The sequence below is a fragment of the Bos grunniens genome, chromosome 10, assembly GCF_055505025.1.
Source record: "Bos grunniens cultivar Pamir isolate PY7600 chromosome 10, Bosgru_T2T1.0, whole genome shotgun sequence".
In the NCBI taxonomy this organism is placed as follows: domain Eukaryota; kingdom Metazoa; phylum Chordata; class Mammalia; order Artiodactyla; family Bovidae; genus Bos; species Bos grunniens.
Genome location: NC_141174.1, coordinates 31,266,815 through 31,288,336, shown reverse-complemented (window position 1 = coordinate 31,288,336; position 21,522 = coordinate 31,266,815). Strand labels below are relative to the sequence as shown.

The following is a 21,522-nucleotide window of genomic DNA, read 5'->3' as shown; positions in this document are numbered from 1 at the left end:
GGATCAAACAAAAAGCAAGAGAGTTCCAGAAAAACATCTATTTCTGCTTTATTGACTACACCAAAGCCTCTGACTGTGTGGATCATAACAAACTGGAAAATTCTTAAAGCGATGGGAATACCGGACCACCCGACCTGTCTCCTGAGAAATCTGTATGCAGGTCAAGAAACAGAACTGGAAATGGAACAACATACTGGTTCCAAATTGGGAAAGGAGTACATCAAGGCTGTATACTGTCACCCTGCTTATTTAACTTATATGCAGAGTATATCATGAGAAATGCTGGGCTGGATGAAACACAAGCTGAAATCAAGATTGCCAGGAGAAATATCAATAACCTCAGATATGCAGATGACACCACCCTTATGGCAGAAAGCAAAGAACTAAAGAGCCTCTTGATGAAAGGGAAAGAGGAGAGGGAAAAAAGTAGGCTTAAAACTCAACATTCAGAAAACTAACATCACGGCATCTGGTGCCATCAGTTCAGTTCAGTTCAGTTGCTCAGTCATGTCAGACTCTTTGCGAACCCATGAACCACAGCACACCAGGCCTCCCTGTCCATCACCAACTCCCGGAGTTTATCTAAACTCATGTCCATTGAGTTGGTGATGCCATCCAACCATCTCATCCTCTGTCATCCCCTTCTCCTCCTGCCCTCAATCTTTCCCAACATCAGGGTCTCTTCAAATGAATCATCTCTTCACATCAGGTGGCCAAAATATTGGAGTTTCAGCTTCAACATCAGTCCTTTCAATGAACACCCAGGACCGATTTCCTTTAGGATGGACCAGTTGGATCTCCTTGCAGTCCAAGGGACTCTCAAGAGTCTTCTCCAACACTGCAGTTCAAAAGCTTCAATTCTTCTGTGCTCAGCTTTCTTTATAGTCCAACTCTCACATCCATACATGACTACTGGAAAAACCATAGCCTTGAGTAGATGGACCTTTGTTGACAAAGTAATGTCTCTGCTTTTTAATATGCTGCCTAGGTTGGTCATAACTTTCCTTCCAAGGAGTAAGCGTCTTTTAATTTCATGGCTGCAATCACCATCTGGAGTAATTTTGGAGCCCCAAAAAGTAAAGTCAGCCACTGAACTTCATGGCAAATAGATGGGGAAACAGTGGAAACACTGGCTGACTTTATTTTTTGGTGCTCCAAAATCACTGCAGATGGTGACTGCAGACATGAAGTTAAAAGATGCTTGATCCTTGGTAGAAAAGCTATGACCAACCTAGACAGCATATTAAAAAGCAGAGACAATACTTTATCAACACAGGTCTGTCTAGTCAAAGCTATGGTTTTTCCAGTAGTCATGTATGGATGTTGAGTTGGACTATAAAGAAAGCTGACTGCCGAAGAATTGATGCTTTCGAACTGTGGTGCTGAAGACTCCTGAGAGTCCCTTGGACTGCAAGGAGAACCAACCAGTTCATCCTAAAGGAAATCAGTCCTGAATATTCATTGGAAGGACTGATGCTGAAGCTGAAGGTCCAACACTTGGCCATCTAATGTGAAGAACCAAGTCATTGGAAAAGCCCCTGATGCTGGAAAGATTGAAGGCAGGAGGAAAAGGGGATGACAGAGGATGAGATGGTTGGATGGCATCACTGACTCAATGGACATGAGATTGAGTAGGCTCCGGGAGTTGGTGATGGACAGGGAAGCCTGACGTGCTGCAGTCTATGGAGTCGCAAAGAGTAGCATAGGACCGAGAGACTGAACTGAACTGAATTCATCTGTTGATGATTTTGATTTCTGATCCAATTGCTTAATCTAAACATTTAGGTATTGAAACTATTGTTATCTAGTCTTTACACTCTATAGTCAGGTCATCTTGCTCAATTAGATTTTCAGAGATGATAATATGAATCAGATTTTTCTAGTCCTTTTTTAAAACTCCTAAACCACAAATCTTTTAATTAATTTTAGTTAATGACAAACTGAAATTTCTGAGGTATAAAAAACATGTAAGTAAAATTTATATTTTTCTATGTTTATGTATGTTTACAAATGGTTAATATTACAATAAAATATTTGAAATGAAAATATAGTAAAATATCTGCACTCATATTTTTCATGAGAACGCAGTTTTAAAATATAGTCTATTGAATGAGGCAGCCACCTGGTGACAGAAAACAGAACTTACAGACACTATTTGGCATGAACTGAACGTCATAAGTATTCTACACAAATAACCTCAAAAAACATAATAGCGCTGTCCAACAGAAACCTAATAGAAATTACATAGGTAATTTAAATTTTCTAATTGCTGCTTTTAAAATGTAAAAGAACCCCAGTAGTTTAATACAGTATTTTCATGTAAACCAATATATGAAAACTATTTATCATTTCAACATGTGATCAATACATATATTTTTCATGCTAGGTCTTCAAAACACATTGTGTGTTTCATAGCACATCTCGGTTCGGACAAGCCACCTTTCACGCGGCTGTAGCTAAATGGCTAACATGTGGAACAGCGCCTATCTAGAGAATGAAATGAGATCAGCAGTTACTTTGATTGCCTAAGTCCATTTCTCAGCCCACTCTTAAAAGTTCCTCCCATTCCCTCTTTAAATTTTACTTTATTTTGTAAAAGTTTGGACACCAGTATACTTTGGAGTGCTTAAACGACCCTCAAAAGCCTGTCGGCGAACGACAAGAAGACCGTTGGAGGGTCCAGGTCTTCTCTGGAGGTCTCTAGGGCGTTAGATTGGCCTGCGCTGTCCTTCGATTCTGCTTGCTCTGCGCTCAGCGGCTTCCGGCTGCGGTCAGGTACATTCCTGGAGAGCGGCGGTCGCCGGCGTTTGGACCGAGGGGCGCGTGGGGATATCAGGTCCTGATACGGGTGTCTGGCCGCCTTGTGACATCACAGCATCACGCTTTGGGGTTCAGGTTCAGCGAGGCTCCGGGCTTCCAGACCCCGAAGATCAAAGATTTTCAGTGGGAAACAGCCGGGACTGGAAGAGGCAACGACTAGGTCCCGGATGTAAGTCGTTGCTTCCCATGCGGGCCTGTGATCTGGCGAAGGCGGGTGAAAAGACACATGCAGAGTCCAAAAGACCCGCGGCGACGGGCGCTCCTCCCCACCATTTCCCAGGAGCACCAGCGGGGGCTTCCGGATGGACCCCTACCTCTGCTGATTGGTTGTAGCTTGCCGCCACGTGATCCAGAAACGGGTCAGCCACCGCTTTCCCCGCCCCTCTCACCCCCTCCCCACCCGGAGGTCGCGGGAGGCGGAGAGCAGGTTTCCTAGGTAACCGCAGCGGGCAGTTGTGTACACACCAAGCCCCAAGAAAGGGAGGGTGTCCAGCCTGCTGCTGCAGGACCAGGATTAAGAGGCGGGAGTGGACTCTACTCTGTCTCCAACTGCTCCGGAATCCATCCTGTCTCTGGGATAAGGTGAGTGACTATAACCTGGTGGCCTTTGGGAGTACCTCACCTCTAGGCAAGGCCCAGGAGTCTTTGCTCCCCTCTCCTCTCTCTCTGGCCACACCCGGAGGAAGACAAGAGAAAAGCAACGTTGAGGTCAAAAGACCCTTGTAATGGTGCAGTGGAGATGATGATAATAATGAGAGACAGTGACGTGACTTTATCTGAGGCCGTCAGGTTTACCGGGGCAAAGCTGAAGAGGAAACGGAGAGGGAAGGTGGCACACAGCCATCTGTGCAGCCTTTACTGAGAGAACGAAGTGCTCCTTGGACACCCTTGATACCGCTCACCTAGAACTGGAAGGGCATTTGTTTGGCGCATCAGTAATAATGGATGGATTCTGATCCCTTTATACCCAAGGCAGGAAACAATTTGACCATACAGGCCTTCTAGTTTGTAAAAAAGAAATTTGATTTTTTCACAATGACACTCTCCCCAGCTCTCATGGCAGACAGAAACATGGTCCTTTGAACTCTAATTATTGTTCTACTCTGACCAGTCATGTAAAACTTAAGGTATTGGGTTGGCCAAATGCTTTTGGTATCATCTTGTGGAAAACCCAAATAAACTTTTTAGCCAACCCAATATTTCTTTAAGTTATAACATATAGGACCCCTGTGGCATGACAACTAATTCAAACCATCCAATAAATTGTTATCAAATACCAAGCATGTGTCAGGCACTGTGATAGGGTCATTGTTCCTGCCCTCAGTGATGTAACCTGGTAAGGAACAAAGACCTGGAAGTATCACAGTACAGAGGACAGGTGTTGTATATGCGCCATATTCTGGCCTTTATTGGAATTATGAGCAGGAGAATGATTATAATACTGACAGAATTAAAGTCTTCACACAGAAGACCCTTGATTTAAATTTTTAAGGGCATATGGAGTATGCCATAAAGTCAAGGGAAAGTTAGGGAGGGGAAACAGCATATGCCAAAGTATAGAAATATCCCATGTCATTCAGAGAAATATAGTTGTGGCCAGAGCCTGGGATGCTGTCAGGAATTTTTAGTTGATGAGCTTGAAAGGTAGGCAGGAGTTGAGTTTGGACACCATGAATACCTTGCAAGGGGAGTTCAGCTCAGTCACTCAGTTGTGTCCGACTCTTTGCAACCCCATGAACTGCAGCATGCCAGGCCTTCCTGTCCATAACCAACTCCTGGAGTCCACCCAAACCCATGTCCATCAAGTCGGTGATGCCATCCAACCATCTCATCCTCTGTCGTCCCCTTCTCCTCCTGCCCTCAATCTTTCCCGGCATCAGAGTCTTTTAAAATGAGTCAGCTCTTTGCATCAGGTGGCTAAAGTATTGGAGTTTCAGCTTCAACATCAGTCCTTTCAATGAACACCCAGGACTGATTTCCTTTAGGATGGACTGGTTGGATCTCCTTGCAGTCCAAGGGACTCTCAAGAGTCTTCTCCAACACCACAGTTCAAAAGCATCAATTCTTTTGCACTCAGCTTTCTTTATAGTCCAACTCAACATCCATACATGACCACTGGAAAAACCATAGCCTTGACTAGACAGACCTTTGTTGACAAAGTAATGTCTCTGCTTTTGAATATGCTGTCTAGGTTGGTCATAACTTTCCTTCCAAGGAGTAAGTGTCTTTTAATTTCATGGCTGCAATCACCATCTGCAGTGATTTTGGAGCCCAGAAAAATAAAGTCAGCCAGTGTTTCCACTGTTTCCCCATCTATTTGCCATGAAGTGATGGGACCAGATGCCATGATCTTAGTTTTCCGAATGTTGAGCTTTAAGCCAGCTTTTTCACTCTCCTCTTTCACTTTCATCAAGAGGCTCTTTAGTTCTTCACTTTCTGCCATAAGGGTGGTGTCATCTACATATCTGAGGTTATTGATATTTCTCCCGGCAATCTTGATTCCAGCTTGTGCTTCCTCCAGCCCAGCATTGCTCTGCATGTAAGTTAAATAAGCAGGGTGACAATATGCAGCCTTGACGTACTCCTTTTCCTATTTGGAACCAGTCTGTTGTTCCATGTCCAGTTCTTACTGTTGCTTTCTGACCTGCATACAGGTTTCTCAAGAGGCAGGTCAGGTGGTCTGGTATTCCCATCTCTTTCAAAATTTTCCACGGTTTATTGTGATCCACATAGTCAAAGGCTTTGGCATAGTCAATAAAGCAGAAATAGATGTTTTTCTGGAACTCTCTTGCTTTTTTGATGATCCAGCGGATGGTGGCAATTTGATCTCTGGTTCCTCTGCCTCTTCTAAAACCAGCTTGAACATCTGGAAGTTCACGGTTCATGTATTGCTGAAGCCTGGCTTGGAGAATTTTGAGCATTACTTTACTAGCGTGTGAGATGAGTGCAATTGTGTGGTAGTTTGAGCATTCTTTGGCATTGCCTTTCTTTGGGATTGGAATGAAAACTGACCTTTTCCAGTCCTATGGCCATTGATGTGTTTTCCAGATTTGCTGGCATATCGAGTGCAGCACTTTCACAGCATCGTCTTTCAGGATTTGAAACAGCTCAACTGGAATGCCATCACCTCCACTAGCTTTGTTCGTAGTGATGCTTTCTAAGGCCCACTTGACTTCACATTCCAGGATGTCTGGCTCTAGGTCAGTGATGACACCATCGTGATTATCTTGGTCGTGAAGATCTTTTTTTTCACAGTTCTGTGTATTCTTGCCACCTCTTCTTAATATCGTCTGCTTCTGTTAGGTCCCTACCATTTCTGTCCTTTATTGAGCCCATCTTTGCATGAAATGTTCCTTTTGTATTTCTAATTTTCTTGAAGAGATCTTCCCATTCTATTGTTTTCCTCTATTTCTTTGCATTGATCGCTGAGGAAAGCTTTCTTATCTCTTCTTGCTATTCTTTGGAATTCTGCATTCACATGGGTATATCTTTCCTTTTCTCCTTTGCTTTTCACTTCTCTTCTTTTCACAGCTATTTGTAAGGCCTCCCCAGACAGCCATTATGCTTTTTTGCATTTCTTTTTCTTGGGAATGGTCTTGATTCCTGTTTCCTGTACAATGTCATGAACCTCCATCCATAGTTCATCAGGCACTCTATCAGATCTAGTCCCTTAAATCTATTTCTCACTTCCACTGTATAGTCATAAGGGATTTGATTTAGGTCATACCTGAATGATCTAGTGGTTTTCTCCACTGTCTTCAATTTCAGTCTGTATTTGGCAATAAAGAGTTCATGATCCGAGCCACAGTCAGCTCTCCCGGTCTTGTTTTTGCTGACTGTATAGAGCTTCTCCATCTTTGGCTGCAAAGAATATAATCAGTCTGATTTCAGTGTTGACCATCTGGTGATGTCCATGTGTAGAGCAAGGGGAGTAGTGTGAGCAAATTTGCATTTTGGGAGGTTGCTGGTTTCCCAGGTGACTCAGTGGTAAAGAATCTGCACACAATTCAGGAGACACAGGAGATGTGGGTTCGATTTCTGGGTTGGGAAGATCACCTGGAGAAGGATAATGGCAACCCACTCCAGTATTCTTGCCTGGGGAATCCCATGGACGGGGGAGCCTGGCAGGCTACAGTCCATGGAGTCGCAAAGAGTCAGACATGATGGAGTAATTGGCGTCATGGAAGTGTGGCGGATCGATTGGCAGGAAGTGAGACTATAGGGAAAACTTCAGTTAAGTTGAAGTAATGAAAACCTGAATCAGGGCAGAAGCAATTGGATAGAGGGGAGGAACAAAGAAACTTGACAGACATTTAGCAGGAGGGTACATATATGCAAAATGATTTAATAAGTGAGCAAAAGTGGGGGGAAGAATGAAAGAGTGATTGAGCATCAGTTCCAGGCTTCTTACTTGAATAATTAGAACAATGATGTCATTTACCGAGAGAAAATATGCATTCGGAGAAGAGGTTGGCTGGAAAATATAATGATTCAGTTTTGAACATACTGAGTTTGAGACACATTCTGATGGAGCTTTCCATGTGGGTAGTTGGGTTATTGCACAGAAAGAAAGCAAGATAAAAATTAGTAATTTTTCACCAAGAAGGAAACTATTAATCAGAAAATTAGGCATTAAATAACAAGTAGAGAAAAGTCAAGGAGAAAAAGTCAAACCAAAGAAGAAAACTTAGAGTCATCAGCATCATCAGATTTCATCTCAGAGTCAAATTAAGTTAAAAGCTAAAATTTGTCCAGTGTTTTTGGCATTAAACCAGTGTTGACCTGGAAAAAGAAGATGCAGTTGCCTGAAGTATCCCCACTGAGACAGCAGTAAATTGAGAACTGAATAGAGGTACTGAAGTGTTGCTAATTACTCCCTATGTTTGCTAATGCTCTAATATGGTGGTGGTGCTGCTGCTGCTAAGTCGCCTCAGTCGTGTCTGACTCTGTGCGACCCCATGGACTGCAGCCTACCAGGCTTCTCCATCCATGGGATTCTCCAGGAAAGAACACTGGAGTGGGTTGCCATTTCCTTCTCCAAATATGGTGCTAATGACTTATATCTAAAAGTTTTTTGTAAAAAAAATCAGCTAATATTGAATACAGGATAGGAGAATTTTTTTTTTTTTAGTAATGACCTAATATTTGTGTATGAAGAGAAAAGAGACCCTAGAGAAGGAAAGATGGGAATAAATGAAAAGAAGAAAAATTTGGCAGATCAATATTCTGAAGAGTCTGAAGAGAATGGGATGAGTACACAGGAAAAGGGATTCATTTGGGACAGGAGAAAGAATATTTTTTCTAAGATGGGTCAGAAAAGGAAATAAACACAGTTGACTCTTGAACAATCCACATATAACTCATAGTCAGCCAGCTTATCCTTTGTTTCTCCTTATCCTCAAATTCAGGAAGGCATGGACCATGTCAGTCAGTCATTTCAGTTGCTCAGTCGTGTCCAACTCTTTGTGACCCCACGGACTGCAGCACACCAGGCTTCCCTGTCCATCACTAACTCTTGGAGCTTGCTCAAATTCATGGCCATCGAGTCGGTGATGCCATCCAACCATCTCATCCTCTGTCGTTCCCTTTTCCTCCTGCCTTCAGTCTTTCCCAGCATCAGGGTCTTTTCCAGTGGATCAGTTCTTCACATCAGGTGGCCAAAGTATTGGAGCTTCAGCTTCAGCATCAGTCCTTCTAATGAATATTCAGAACTGATTTCCTTTAGGATGGACTGGTTTGATCTCCTTGCAGTCCAAGGGACTCTCAAGTGTCTTCTCCAACACCACAGTTCAAAAGCATCAATTCTTCAGCACTTAGCTTTTTTAATGGTCCAACTCTCATAAGCATACATGACTACTGGAAAAGCCATACGTTTGACTAGACAGACCTTTGTCAGTAAAGTAATGTCTCTGCTTTTTAAGTTTAGATTTGTTGTAGCTTTTCTTCCAGGGAGCAAGCATCTTTTAATTTCATGTCTGCAGTCACGATCTGCAGTGATTTTTGGAGCCCAAGAAAATAAAATCTGTCACTGTTTCCATTGTTTCCCCATCTGTTTGCCATGAAGTGATGGGACCAGATGCTATGATCCTAGTTTTCTGAATGTTGAGTTTTAAGCCTACTTTTTCACCTTCCTATTTCACTTTCATCAAGAGGCTCTTAGTTCCTTTTAGCTTTCTGTCATATGGGTGGTGTCATTTGCATATCTGAGGTCATTGATATTTCTCCCTGCAATCTTGATTCCAGCTTGTGCTTCATCCAGTCCAGCATTTCGCATGATGAACCGTGTAGTACTGTAGTATTTACTGTGGGAAAATATCTGCATATAAGCGGGCCTGTGTGGTTCAAACCTGTGTTACTCAAGGGTCAGCTATATATTTTAAGAAGTATGGGCATTTAAGAAGTGTCTATCTCATGGCATCATGGCATCACTGTTCTCTGTGAAAATAGGAACAAGATCATCTACTGAGTGAGAGAAAGAACTTGAGGTGAGTGGTGAAAGTTTAAAATAGTCCAGATATTGTGAATCTCAGGTCTGTATCTCTAGTCCTACTCCTTAGGAGACAAAGTTGAAGAGGAAAATATAAAATATCTGTTGTTGGATTCAACTCATTGCATTCATAGTGATTTCAACTCACATGACCAACCAGTCAAGTGAAATCTTTCAGCAGCACTCCAGAGCAGAGATCAGAGGTGACTGGATCAATCCAAGGTTTGAGATTTGAAGGATGAAAGCTATAGATGGTGGCTCCTGGCTCCCTGGAGAAACTCGAGCAGACCTGCAGTTTCTTAGATGGACAGGTCCTAAAAAGAGGTTTCCCAGGTGCAGGAGAGCAAGTACAAGCTGGGCATCAGGACACTCACCTCTAGATGGAATCAGAAGTTGGAAGCCTTGGGATTACTTGAGTTTGGAGAAAACATAGGAGGTTTGTAAATGCCAGGAAGGTCCATAATTATGTATTATTAATTATGCATAATCACATAATTCAGATGTAGTTATAAAAATTATATAATTTGAGGGTTTTAAGTTAAATTTGTTTCACTAATTAACTACTGAATTACAACAAGGGTTTTCTTAAGTGAGGGCACTGGTGAAGAGAAGTTAAGGTGAAGTGAAAGAAAGGTTGATATCGCAAATATGAATATTTCTCTCTGAAGAAAAAGTAGTCTTTGAGAAAGAATAGATTCGTGTGTATGTATAACTGAATCGCTTTGCTTTACAACTGAAACTATCATAACATTTGTAATCAACTATACTTCAACATAAAATAAAAAGTTTGAAAAAAGAAAGAAAAAATAGTCTTCTTGAATAAATGGAGAGTTAGTTATATCTTGTTTTAAAGGAAGATTCAATACTGGAAAGGTGGAAGTTCTCCCTAAATTATTTACAATCTAATCTCAGTCAGAATCCCAAGTGAATTTTTAAAACTAAATGCAAAATAATTGTAAATATTACTTGGAAAAATAAATATGAAAGAGTAACGAGGAAATTTCAAAAAAAAAGAAATGAGGTAGAAATTTACAATATAAATCATAATTATTAACACAGGATAATACTGTAGGAATAAATAGAGCTAACGGAAAGCACAGATTAGAAAGTCCAAAATTAGACTCAGCTACATATGATAATTTAGTGAATAATGAAGGGAGCAGTTAATGTCTTCTCTAATAGATATCTTGGGCATAGACTATAGGCTAGAAAACTTGGATCACTGTTTGGTGACTCTGGGGGTGCTAAAGGCAGGCTTTGTCCCTTGTGTGGTGGTGGGCAGACAGGCTTTTCCTTTGGTGCTCACAGACATTAAACCAGAATGTAGGGGCCCTCCTTTACTTGGGATGCCATCCAAGTAAACCTAGGAGGAAAGACTACAGTCTGCATCTCTATATGGGCCTCTGATGGAGTATCTAAACTCCTTCAGGTAGTTCTTTGCTGCACGCTCCCTTGTCTGCCCACTCCTATGCTGTAATATTTGGGGATTATCCAAGAATAGTGTAAAGAGACAGCTGCCAATTGGAAGCAGGGAAGGAATGGTCAATATTACTTTCAGCATAGATCTAGCATCTAACTACTGCTCACATCTTCACTACCACCACCCAGTTCCAGCCACCACCCTTTCTCACCTTATTACAACTGCTCCTTGATGGATCTCCTTGCTTCTCCCATCAACCCCTGCAGTCTATTTTCAACACAGTAGCTAGGGCAATCCTTTTCAAAACCCAAGACAGCTTGTATTATTCTTTCATTCAAAATCCTCATATAGCTTTACATCTTATTCAAGAAGAAATCCACCCCACAGTACTTCTCTGACTTCACATCCTACCAGTTTTCCACATGCTAGCAAGGTAATGCTCAAAATCCTTCAAGTTAGGATTTAGCAATACATGAACTGAGAACTTCCAGATGAACAAGCTGGATTTAAAAAGGGCAGGGGAACCAGAAATCAAATTGCCAACATCCGTTAGATCATACAGAAAGCAAGGAATTCCAAAAAAACCTATTTCTGCTTCATTGGCTACATTGAAGTCTTTGACTGTGTGGATCACAACAAACTGGAAAATTCTTCAAGAGATGGGAATACTAGACTACCTTACCTGCCTTCTGAGAAACCTGTATGCAAGTCAAGAGGCAACAGTGAGAACCAGACATGGAACAATGAATTGATTCAAAATTGGGAAAGGAGTGTGTCAAGGCTGTATATTGTCACTCTGCTTGTTTAACTTATATGCAGAGTACATCATGAGAAATGCCAGGTTGGATTAAACTCAAGCTGGAATCAAGATTGCTGGGAGAAATATCAATAACCTCAGATATGCAGATGACACCACCCTATTGGCAGAAAGTGAAGACGAACTAAAGAGCTTCTTGATGAAGGTGAAAGAGGAGAGTGAAATAGCTGGTTTAAAACTCAACAATCAGAAAACTAAGATCATGGCATATGGTTCTATCACTTCATGGCAAACAAATGGGGAAACAATGGAAACAGTGACAGGTTTTATTTTCTTGGGCTCCAAAATCACTGTGGATGATTACTGCAGCCATGAAATTAAAAGATGCTTGCTCCTTGGAAGAAAAGCTATGACAAACCTAGACAGTGTATTAAAAGGCAGAGACAGCACTTGCCGACAAAGATCCATCCATCTAGTCAAAGCTATGGTTTTTCCAGTAGTCATGTATGGATGTGAGAATTGGACCATTAAGAAAGCTGAACACTGAAGAATTGATGCTTTCGAACTGTGGTGCTGGAGAAGACTCTTGAGAGTCCCTTGGACAGCAAGGAGATCAAACCAGTCAAACCTAAAGGAAATCAGTTGTGAATATTCATTGGAAGGACTGATGCTGAAGCTGAAACTCCAGTACTTTGGCCACCTGATGCAGAGCCGACTCATTGGAAAAGACCCTGATGCTGGGAAATACTGAGGGCATGAGGAGAAGGGAGCAACAGAGGATGAGAGGTTGGATGGTATCACCGACTCAATGGACATGAGTTTGAGCAAACTCCGGATGATAGTGAAGGACAGGGAAGCCTGGTGTCCTGCAGTCCATGGGATCACAAAGAGTCAAACAAATCTGAGTGACTGAACAACAACATATTAAGACCAGATTCCTATATTTTTCTAAATAGTATATATCTGGAACAATATAATGAATATATTAAAAATTAATGAAACAGTAGCCTACATTTTATTGAAGCTATGTAGTTATTTAGTATTTCATACCATTAAGAAGTTGACTAGTTCATTTTAATAAACATTTATTGCCATGCCTATGGTATGTTACTAAGTCCTGAGGATTCTTTTCTTTGCTAACTATACTTAGAAAACTGTATTCAGTTTGGGACATTACAACATAATAGAAAGAATGAACTGGAACTGATTCAAGGAAGAAAAACAAGAATCTTTTTAGTAAGAGAACTAAAAGTCATGAACTTGGGGCAAGATAAAGGTATAGATGAGAGCTGATTATGTTCTTCAAGTATTAAAGGCTCATAATGTGGAAGAAAAATTATGCTTGTTTCAGCAGGAGGTAAAATGGCAGTGAATGGGGAGGAGTTATGGAGAGACAGAATTAAATTCAGAATAAAAAAATAACTTTCCAAGAGAAAATTTCAGAGATGGAATGGACTGTCTTAGGGTCCAGACATTGTTGGTAATGTACTGTTGGAAAATGTTAAGTCACAGATGAGTAAGTCCACCTAAGTAATGTTAAGGTCCCTTTAATAATATGGCATGATTCTGGTACTTACTTCAACTTTTCCTTTTTCTTAATAGATATATTATTATAACCTTTATTTTTAATGGAAGATGATTGAATGTGAAAACATAAACCAACACGACATAATTAAAGAACTGGTGAGTCAAAACCAGATTTCTTTTCAACTACATTTGTAAGAATACTAATTGAAACATTTTTACACTTCTCTCTGGAGTTTATCTAAAGATTTCTTCTGTGATCTTTGGAAGTAGAGAAAAACCATGTATGCGGTACAGCTTTTCTTCTTGTGAGTCAAAATGTCATCAGTAAAACACAGTTTATAATTTCTAATATCAAAAATAATTTATTATCTTAAAAAGGTAATAACCCAATTTCTTTTTTGAAAACAGTGTTTATGCAATGGTTTGTCTTATGAGATGATTGGACAAGAAGGATCAGATACTTCAAAACTGGAAATGTTTTTCTCAGGGTATCCTCGTATAGTTGGATTGTCATTATTTCCTAATTTAACAAGTCTCACAATTGTTGCTCAAGATATAAAAGAAATTTCAGGACTAGAAACTTGTTTACAGCTTAAAGAACTTTGGATTGCTGAATGCTGCATAGAGGTAAGCCTAAACATAACCTTACATGAAGTATTTGTACTAAATTATTTGGCTTCGTTAAATAATTCATTGAAGTATATGCTTGAGGCATGGATCAAAACAGATAAATTCATACATGATGAATTAAACCCTTTACCCAGTAAAACAAAAGAAACATTTAAATGGGCAAAATATAAAAATAGATGTATACAAAGGATAAAATAGAAATAATTGAAAAAATAGACACATTCTACTTTTTAATAATCAAATCAGATCAACTAATACCCAGTATTGCTTTGTAATAAAACTGGTTTATTTTAACACTATTGGTTGTGTGAAAATTATAACATCTGTATTGAAAAGCCATATTGCAAAATAAATCAAGAGCCAGAGATAAGTATATACTTTTTGACTCAGAAATCCCTATTCTAAGATTTTATCCTAGAGAAGTAATTAAAAGCAGAAAACTCTATACATAAATTTATTTGTTGTAATATTATTTATAATAGTTAAAATTTTGAAACAAATAATCATATAAGATTATTTCTAAGAAAATTATTATAAACATGAAATATTTTGTAAATACTATAATTTGAAAGATTATAAAAACATTTTTTTAGATGACTTTAAAAAAATCCCTCAAAATTGTCTAGTTATTATGATTATAACCATATAAAATAGGTATCAAATTGATTAAAACTTCGGACACAACTGAGCGACTTCCCTTTCATTTTTCACTTTCATGTATTGGAGAAGGAAATGGCAACCCACTCCAGTGTTCTTGCCTGGAGAATCCCAGGGACGGGGGAACCTGGTGGGCTGCCGTCTGTGGGGTTGCACAGAGTCAGACACGACTGAAGCGACTTAGCAGCAGCAGCAGAGAATATGAAAATTGAAAATAGTTGTATTTAAGTAGAGCAATTATATGATTTTTTAATTTCAGTTCAGTTTTCTGGGTATTGATTTTGCAGTCTATTTTTAAAATGTGATTTTTAAAGGAAAATGTACTTAAAATGTACCTTATTGAAAGGATTAATAAAATATAAATGTTCAGTCTCCTCTTTTTTTTTTTACAGAAAATTGGAGGTCTTCAAGAATGCAGAAGTTTAGAAAAGCTATACTTATATTATAATAAAATTTCTAAAATAGAAAATTTAGAGAAATTATCCAGATTGGAGGTTCTTTGGCTGAACCACAATGCAATTAAATATATTGAGGTAAGATAATTTCAGTGATTTATATTTAAAGTCAGTCATATATGCAGACAACACCACTCTTATGGCAGAAAGTGACGAGAAACTAAAAAGCCTCTTGATGAAAGTGAAAGAGGAGAGTGAAAAAGTTGGCTTAAAGCTAAACATTCAGAAAACTAAGATCATGGTATCTGGTTCCATCACTTCATGGGAAATAGATGGGAAACAGTGGAAACGGTGGCTGACTTTATTTTTTGGGACTCCAAAATCACTGCAGTTGGTGACTGCAGCCATGAAATTAAAAGACGCTTACTCCTTGGAAGGAAAGTTATGACCAACCTAGATAGCATATTCAAAAGCAGAGACATTACTTTGCCAACAAAGGTCCCTCTAGTCAAGGCTATGGTTTTTCCAGTAATCATGTATGGATGTGAGAGTTGGACTGTGAAGAAAGCTGAGTGCTGAAGAATTGATGCTTGTGAACTGTGGCGTTGGAGAAGACTCTTGAGAGTCCCTTGGACTGCAAGGAGGTCCAACCAGTCCATCCTAAAGGAGATCAGTCCTGGGTGTTCATTGGAAGGACTGATGCTAAAGCTGAAACTCCAATACTTTGGCCACCTCATGCGAAGAGTTGACTCATTGGAAAAGACCCTGATGATGGGAGGGATTGGGGGCTGGAGGAGAAGGGGACGACAGAGGATGAGATGGCTGGATGGCATCACCGACTCAATGGACATGAATTTGAGTAGACTCCGGGAGTTGGTGATGGACAGGGAGGCCTGACGTGCTGTGATTCATGGGGTCGCAAAGAGTTAGACACGACGGAGTGACTGAACTGACTGACTCCTGTAGAGCTTAACCAGTGTCCAAGAAATATTCATGACTAGTTTAATTATTGTTGAGAACTAATGCATATATAGCATATTATAACATATAGAGAACCTCATATACATAATTTTCTTTATTTCTTCTACCATGTCTGGGAGGTAAGATGTTATTTCTTCTTTGAGGGTTAAAAATAAAAAGGAGGTTTGGAGAAGTTTTATATATAACTTGTTCTGTATGTATTCTTTTTCCTCCTCTTCTTCTTTTCCTCCCTACTCTGCTCCCTGTTCCCTTCTCCTTCAGTAATTCTCTCCAGATTCCAGAAAACAAGGTAGGCTGCACTGAGTTCTAAGCTTGTAAAGTAAACAGCACCTGGTGCTTGAAACACCAGGAGAGCTAACCAGCTTGCTCAGATGACTTATAAACATAGATTTTAATGATTTCTTCTAAATTATATGTTGCCTAAATTTTTTAGGGCTTGCAAACTTTGAAGAATTTAAGTGATCTCAACCTTGCTGGAAATCTAATAAGCAGCATTGGTATGTACAGTTTCATTTGAAATATGAGATAATGTTACAATAATTTTTTGTTTGTATAAAAAGTACAGTCTTAGGTTTCTTTCTTTTAGACTTTTTGTATGATGTCTTTACAAAGTATTTCTAAATCTATAGTTAAAGGATATGGAAATACTACCCATTGATCAGTGGTTACTAGTTGTGCAATGTTACTGTTAGGAAAAGATGGTCATATACAACTCAGAAACATGGCAAGATACGAATAGGAGGTAAAATAAGAAATTTAATTTTTTTCTCATCTTGTTTTTTTAAATTAAAGGTCGATGTCTTGATCCCAATGAACAACTAGAAAGATTAAACCTTTCTGGTAACCAAATATGTTCTTTCAAGGTATGTTTAAGTGGAATAATTTATTTTTATTTATCAATCTGAATCATGAGCCATCTTATTGAAGAAAATAGACTAAATATTCCCCTCTTAAAGAATAATTTAATTGTTTTGGGCTACCGAATACTTCCACAAATTTTCACATCATCTGATAAATTGGCCCTAATGATCTGACACTATTAAAACCAAAAAAAATAACTATTCAGTTGGTTTTTAGGATACCACTTTCTCTTAGTTTTTCTCCCATCTTTCTGGCTATACCTCTTCAGTTTTCTGGCTTTTCATTCTCTTCTAGCACCTAAAAAATGGATTATCCCAAGTTAGTCCAAGATCTTTTCTCATTTCTATCTGCATTCATTCTCTAATCACTCTAATCATCTTACAACTTTAAATACGTTTATCCACTAATTACTCCTAAATTGGTATCTCTATTTTGCCTAAAAATATGATAGACATCTCCTATCCTAACTCAAACTGAGTTTCCCTTCGCCAGACCTTCATCTCCTGCAGCCTTCTCCATTTCTCTAAAAGGCATCTCTATTCTTCTGATAACTTAAGCCAAAATCCTTAGTTATTCCATGCCCCATATCCAGTGCATCAGCAAATTCTGTTGGCTCTACCTTCAGGATATGTCGAGTCTGACCATTTTTTAACCGCCTGTATCACTGTTAGCCTGATTCAAGACACCATCTTCTCTTTCTTGCATTACTGAAAAAAAACCCTCCTAACAGTTCTCCCTGTGTTTACCCTTCACTATACTCAGTCTGTTCTTTACATAGCATCCTGCCCCTTTAAATATACGTCAGATCAAATCACTTCTGCTCAAAAACCCGTCCTTGGTTTCTCATCTCTTTCAGAGTAAAAGCCAATTCTTACAATGGCCCATCAGATTCTATGTAATCTAGTTTCCCCACTGTCTCTCTGACTACAGCTTCTATCACTGTCCCCTTTGTTTACATCATTCTAGCCTCTCTGGTCTCTTCACTATTCCTTAAATATATCTAAGACAGTCACCTTAGAGCCTTTGCACTTGCTGGAATATTCTTCCCCCATATATCTTCATGGGCTTCCCTCGTAGCTCAGTTGGTAGAGTCTGACTGCAATGCAAGAGACCTGGGTTCGATCCCTGGGTTGGGAAGATCCCCTGGAGGAGGAAATGGCAACCCACTCTGATATTCTTGCCTGAAGAATCCCATGGACAGAGGAGCCTGGCAGGCTACCGTCTATCGGGTTGCAAGAGTTGGACACGATTGAGCAATTAAGTGCACAGCGTGCTCACATATATCCTCATAACTCATCTCATTTCTTTTCAGACTTTATTCAAATGTTATGTTCTTAGCTATGCCTTTCTTGCCTAATTTAAATAAAATAGCAACAATCCCCTACTACCCTCTTCCAACTGGAAGCATTCCCATCATTTTTCTCCTTTTCTATTTTTCCTATTGGAACTTATCCAGAAAGCTTACTAGAATACAAGCTCCATGAGTACAGGAACTCACCTGTTTTATTCACTGCTCTATGCACAATACTTAAAGCAGTATTTGACTTGTAATAAACCTCAGTAAACATTTGTGAGGTACATAAATGAGAGAGAAAAAAACAAATAAGACAATGTTTATGGCATATAGTGTGGGTAAAAATATATAGCATTCATAATTTTGACAGTGTCAGAATGAAGTACATATTCAAACACTTCCTCTAGGGTAATACTAAAGAAAGGTGGGCAGATTTACCATTTAAATAATTCTGAATTGATTGATATTAAAGTAGGCATTCTTTTCCTCAAAACAGATTATAGAACACCAAAAAGCTATAGAATAAGGCAGAATGTTTGAAGTGAAAGTCACTCAGCTGTGTCTGACTCTTTACCACCGCATGGACTATAGCCCACAAGGTTCTGTCCAGGAATTCTCCAGGCAAGAATACTGGAGTGGGTTGTCATGCTTTTCTCCAGGGCATCCTCCCAACCCAGGGATTGAACCCAGGTCTCCTGCATTGCAGGCAGATTCTTTACCATGAGGCAGAATGTTATAAGCACCTTAAAAGAAATTTAAATAAAGTTTAATTTTATTGGTAAAATTAAAGAGGAAATATTTGATGTGAACATTGAAGGGCTGACAGAACTTCAACAGGCAATGTAGGGAGAATCTTCTACAACATAGTTGGAAGTAGGCATTCCAAAGATGAGAAGAACCGCATGCAGAAAGAAGTGGAGGTAGGAAATCAAGGGGTTTATTTGTAGTAACAGCAGCAACAGAGATCAGAGGGAGCTATGAAACATATATTCAAAATGTGTATATGTATACACTTAAATATTACCTACACTTAAGTATTACCTACACTCATTTGTTACCTTAAATATTACCTAAAGTTAGATGACACTGGAGTCTATGAAAGCACAACATCTCACTGAAAATTAGTGGGATGGTACCTGGTACAGATGGAAAAGGGCACACAAATTTTTTCATCACCACCAAGATAGTATCTTTTTAGGGTGACTGGAAAGGTTAGATATAAAAATTCAGAATAGTATTTCAGGAACATTCCTAGGATGAGAATAGTAAAAGTTGCTGTGAGTTATGCTCAGTGTTTTGCTCAGTAGGTAATATTTAAGCTAACAAATGAGACATGAACAGGAGTTACCTAAGGAAAGAACATTCCAGGCAAAGGTGTGCAGGACCTAGGTGGTGGAAAGACGGTGGAAAATTTAAAAAACTAGAAATCCTCTGTCTGGAGCAGAACGAGGGAGAGAGTATGAGTTGAGGCTGAAGAAGATAAGTGCAGAATGCTGGGAGGATGAGGTATCACCCTGCCAAGGAGCCATATGGTAGCTTATCTCACCCTGGCCTGCCATGGCAGCCTTGTGGCGAAGAGCAGAGGCTGCACAGCCAGGAAGACCTGTCATTTCTAGCCCTGCACAAACCAGGGGCAGCGCAGTACAATGGTAACGTGACGCTGAAGTGACATAGTAAAATAACGTTCTTAGAATAAAGACTGAACATCACTCAATAGATAGGCTATTTTATTATTAGTCTCACTGTTATAATGTTAACCTATTTCACTCTCCTCACCAAAAGAATGGGATTAAATAGGACTATTGTGAAGATTCACTGTATGGCATAAAATTAAAAAGGCTCTCTGCGATAATGGCAGCTACTTCTCAAAAAAACATTGAGCATAACTCACAGCAACTTTTACTATTCTCATTCTAGGAATGTTCCTGAAATACTACTATTCTGAATTTTTATGTCTAACCTTTCCAGTCACCCTAAAAAGATACTATCTTGGTGGTGATGAAAAAATTTGTGTGCCCTTTCCATCTGTACCAGGTACCATCCCACTAATTTTCAGTGAGATGTTGTGCTTTCATAGACTCCAGTGTCATCTAACTTTAGAGTGTGGGTGGAGGATTCCTGTGTAAGACTTCAAAGTTCACACCCATCATAGCTTAGACTCATGGTCAGATGCAAACCAGCCACCCAGAAAACAGTATCTTCATACTTCAGAACTATCAGTGGTTTACCTTCCTTGTCCTGCAGAATTTGACCAAATAATTCTCTGCACAAGTCTATCCAGCAGTCTCCTTTCTAGAGAAACACTGCTTAGTGCCACTCCTGGGCTATGGGCCCAGCCATAGCCTCAGGTCCAGCCAGGGAGCCAAGTTCTCACTTGTCCGTAGATAGCCGGGACACACATGTCCACCTCCTCCTTACTGGTGATTCTGGCAGCCTGACTTCATTACTTGCTTCCTGATTCCATTTGTACTTTATCTTCTAAATTAGAACCTCCTGATTCTTGCCTTGGATTTCCTTTAATTCTGATTCTGAGTCTCCTAACTAGCATTGCATTCCATCAAGTCCACTCTACCATCGTACCCTCCTACCCCAGGCCCCCCTAGTAATATTATTATTGAGAAAGATGTGAGGATGTCTTAGAGATTGGTGGAAAGTAATATGTTGAAGTGATTTAGATGAATAAATGTTATTCTCTAGTGAAAAAGATGCTAAATACTTGAAAAATGGATCAATACTTAAACAGCAGACTCTGTTTCCATGCATTTTAAATGTAAAAGGCCAAAGAGTATTTACTAAATCATGTATGTATTCCATATGATTTTAATTTCAAGGTAAAAGATGTAATTACATTAACAACCCTTACCCTTCCAGAGTCTGTGAGGAAAATGAGGGCCTTAGGAGAAAGCTAGATTTCAGTTGCCTTTAATAGGCAGAAATGGAATTTATAGAAACAAAAAACCTCAAACCAAAAGAAAACCTAAAACTCAGGATATCAGTGGTAATTATGATAAAACAGAGGTGCCATAAGTCTTTGGTGATAATAGCAGACCTGGAGGCTAAGGAAAAGAGTGAGTGGTGGTCGGTGTGGGGAGTTTGATGAAGCTTGTAGGAGACCTGCACCCTTGTTACTGCTGGGCACTTGTTGGCAAAGGGGCTGTGTGCAAAGAGGGAATGGGGTCTGAAGGAATAAATGGGCTCCAAGATTTCATGTGGAATACATGATTCAGTAAATACTCTTTGGCCTTTTACATTTAAAATGCATGGAAACAGAGTCTGCTGTTTAAGTATTGATCCATTTTTCAAGTATTTAACATCTTTTTCACTAGAGAATAACATTTATTCATCTAAATCCCTTCCACATATTAAGGTACATAATTAAAATGCATTAATTAAATTATGGGTGATCTTAAGAATTCAAATGCCTTTCTGAGAAATGGACAGTTGAAATTAATTAATTTATTACTGTTCTAGGACCTTACTAACTTAACCAGGCTGCATCACTTAAAGGATTTATGTCTGAATGATCCTCAGTATAAAACCAATCCAGTTTGTCTGCTGTGTAATTATTCCACACATGTGTTATATCATTTGCCGTGCCTTCAAAGACTCGATACGTTTGATGTGTCACCAAAGCAGATCAAGGAACTGGCAGATGTAAGTGTGTCCCTAATCAGGTATCTGTGACTTAAGTTT

The 21,522-nt window shown here is 39.5% G+C and overlaps 1 protein-coding gene across 1 annotated transcript in view; it reads left to right on the top strand.

Moving 5' to 3' along the window:
• The first annotated feature begins 2,665 nt into the window (after window positions 1-2,665).
• The window catches only part of LRRC9 (leucine rich repeat containing 9), a 120,505-nt gene continuing 101,648 nt past the window's right edge, over window positions 2,666-21,522 (top strand). The window contains exons 1-7 of the mRNA XM_086320436.1: window positions 2,666-3,402; window positions 13,087-13,167; window positions 13,420-13,638; window positions 14,691-14,831; window positions 16,108-16,171; window positions 16,467-16,537; window positions 21,301-21,483. Coding sequence (XP_086176562.1) covers window positions 13,120-13,167; window positions 13,420-13,638; window positions 14,691-14,831; window positions 16,108-16,171; window positions 16,467-16,537; window positions 21,301-21,483 — 726 coding nt within the window. The 5' untranslated portion in view covers window positions 2,666-3,402; window positions 13,087-13,119. The remainder of the gene's footprint in view (window positions 3,403-13,086; window positions 13,168-13,419; window positions 13,639-14,690; window positions 14,832-16,107; window positions 16,172-16,466; window positions 16,538-21,300; window positions 21,484-21,522) is intronic.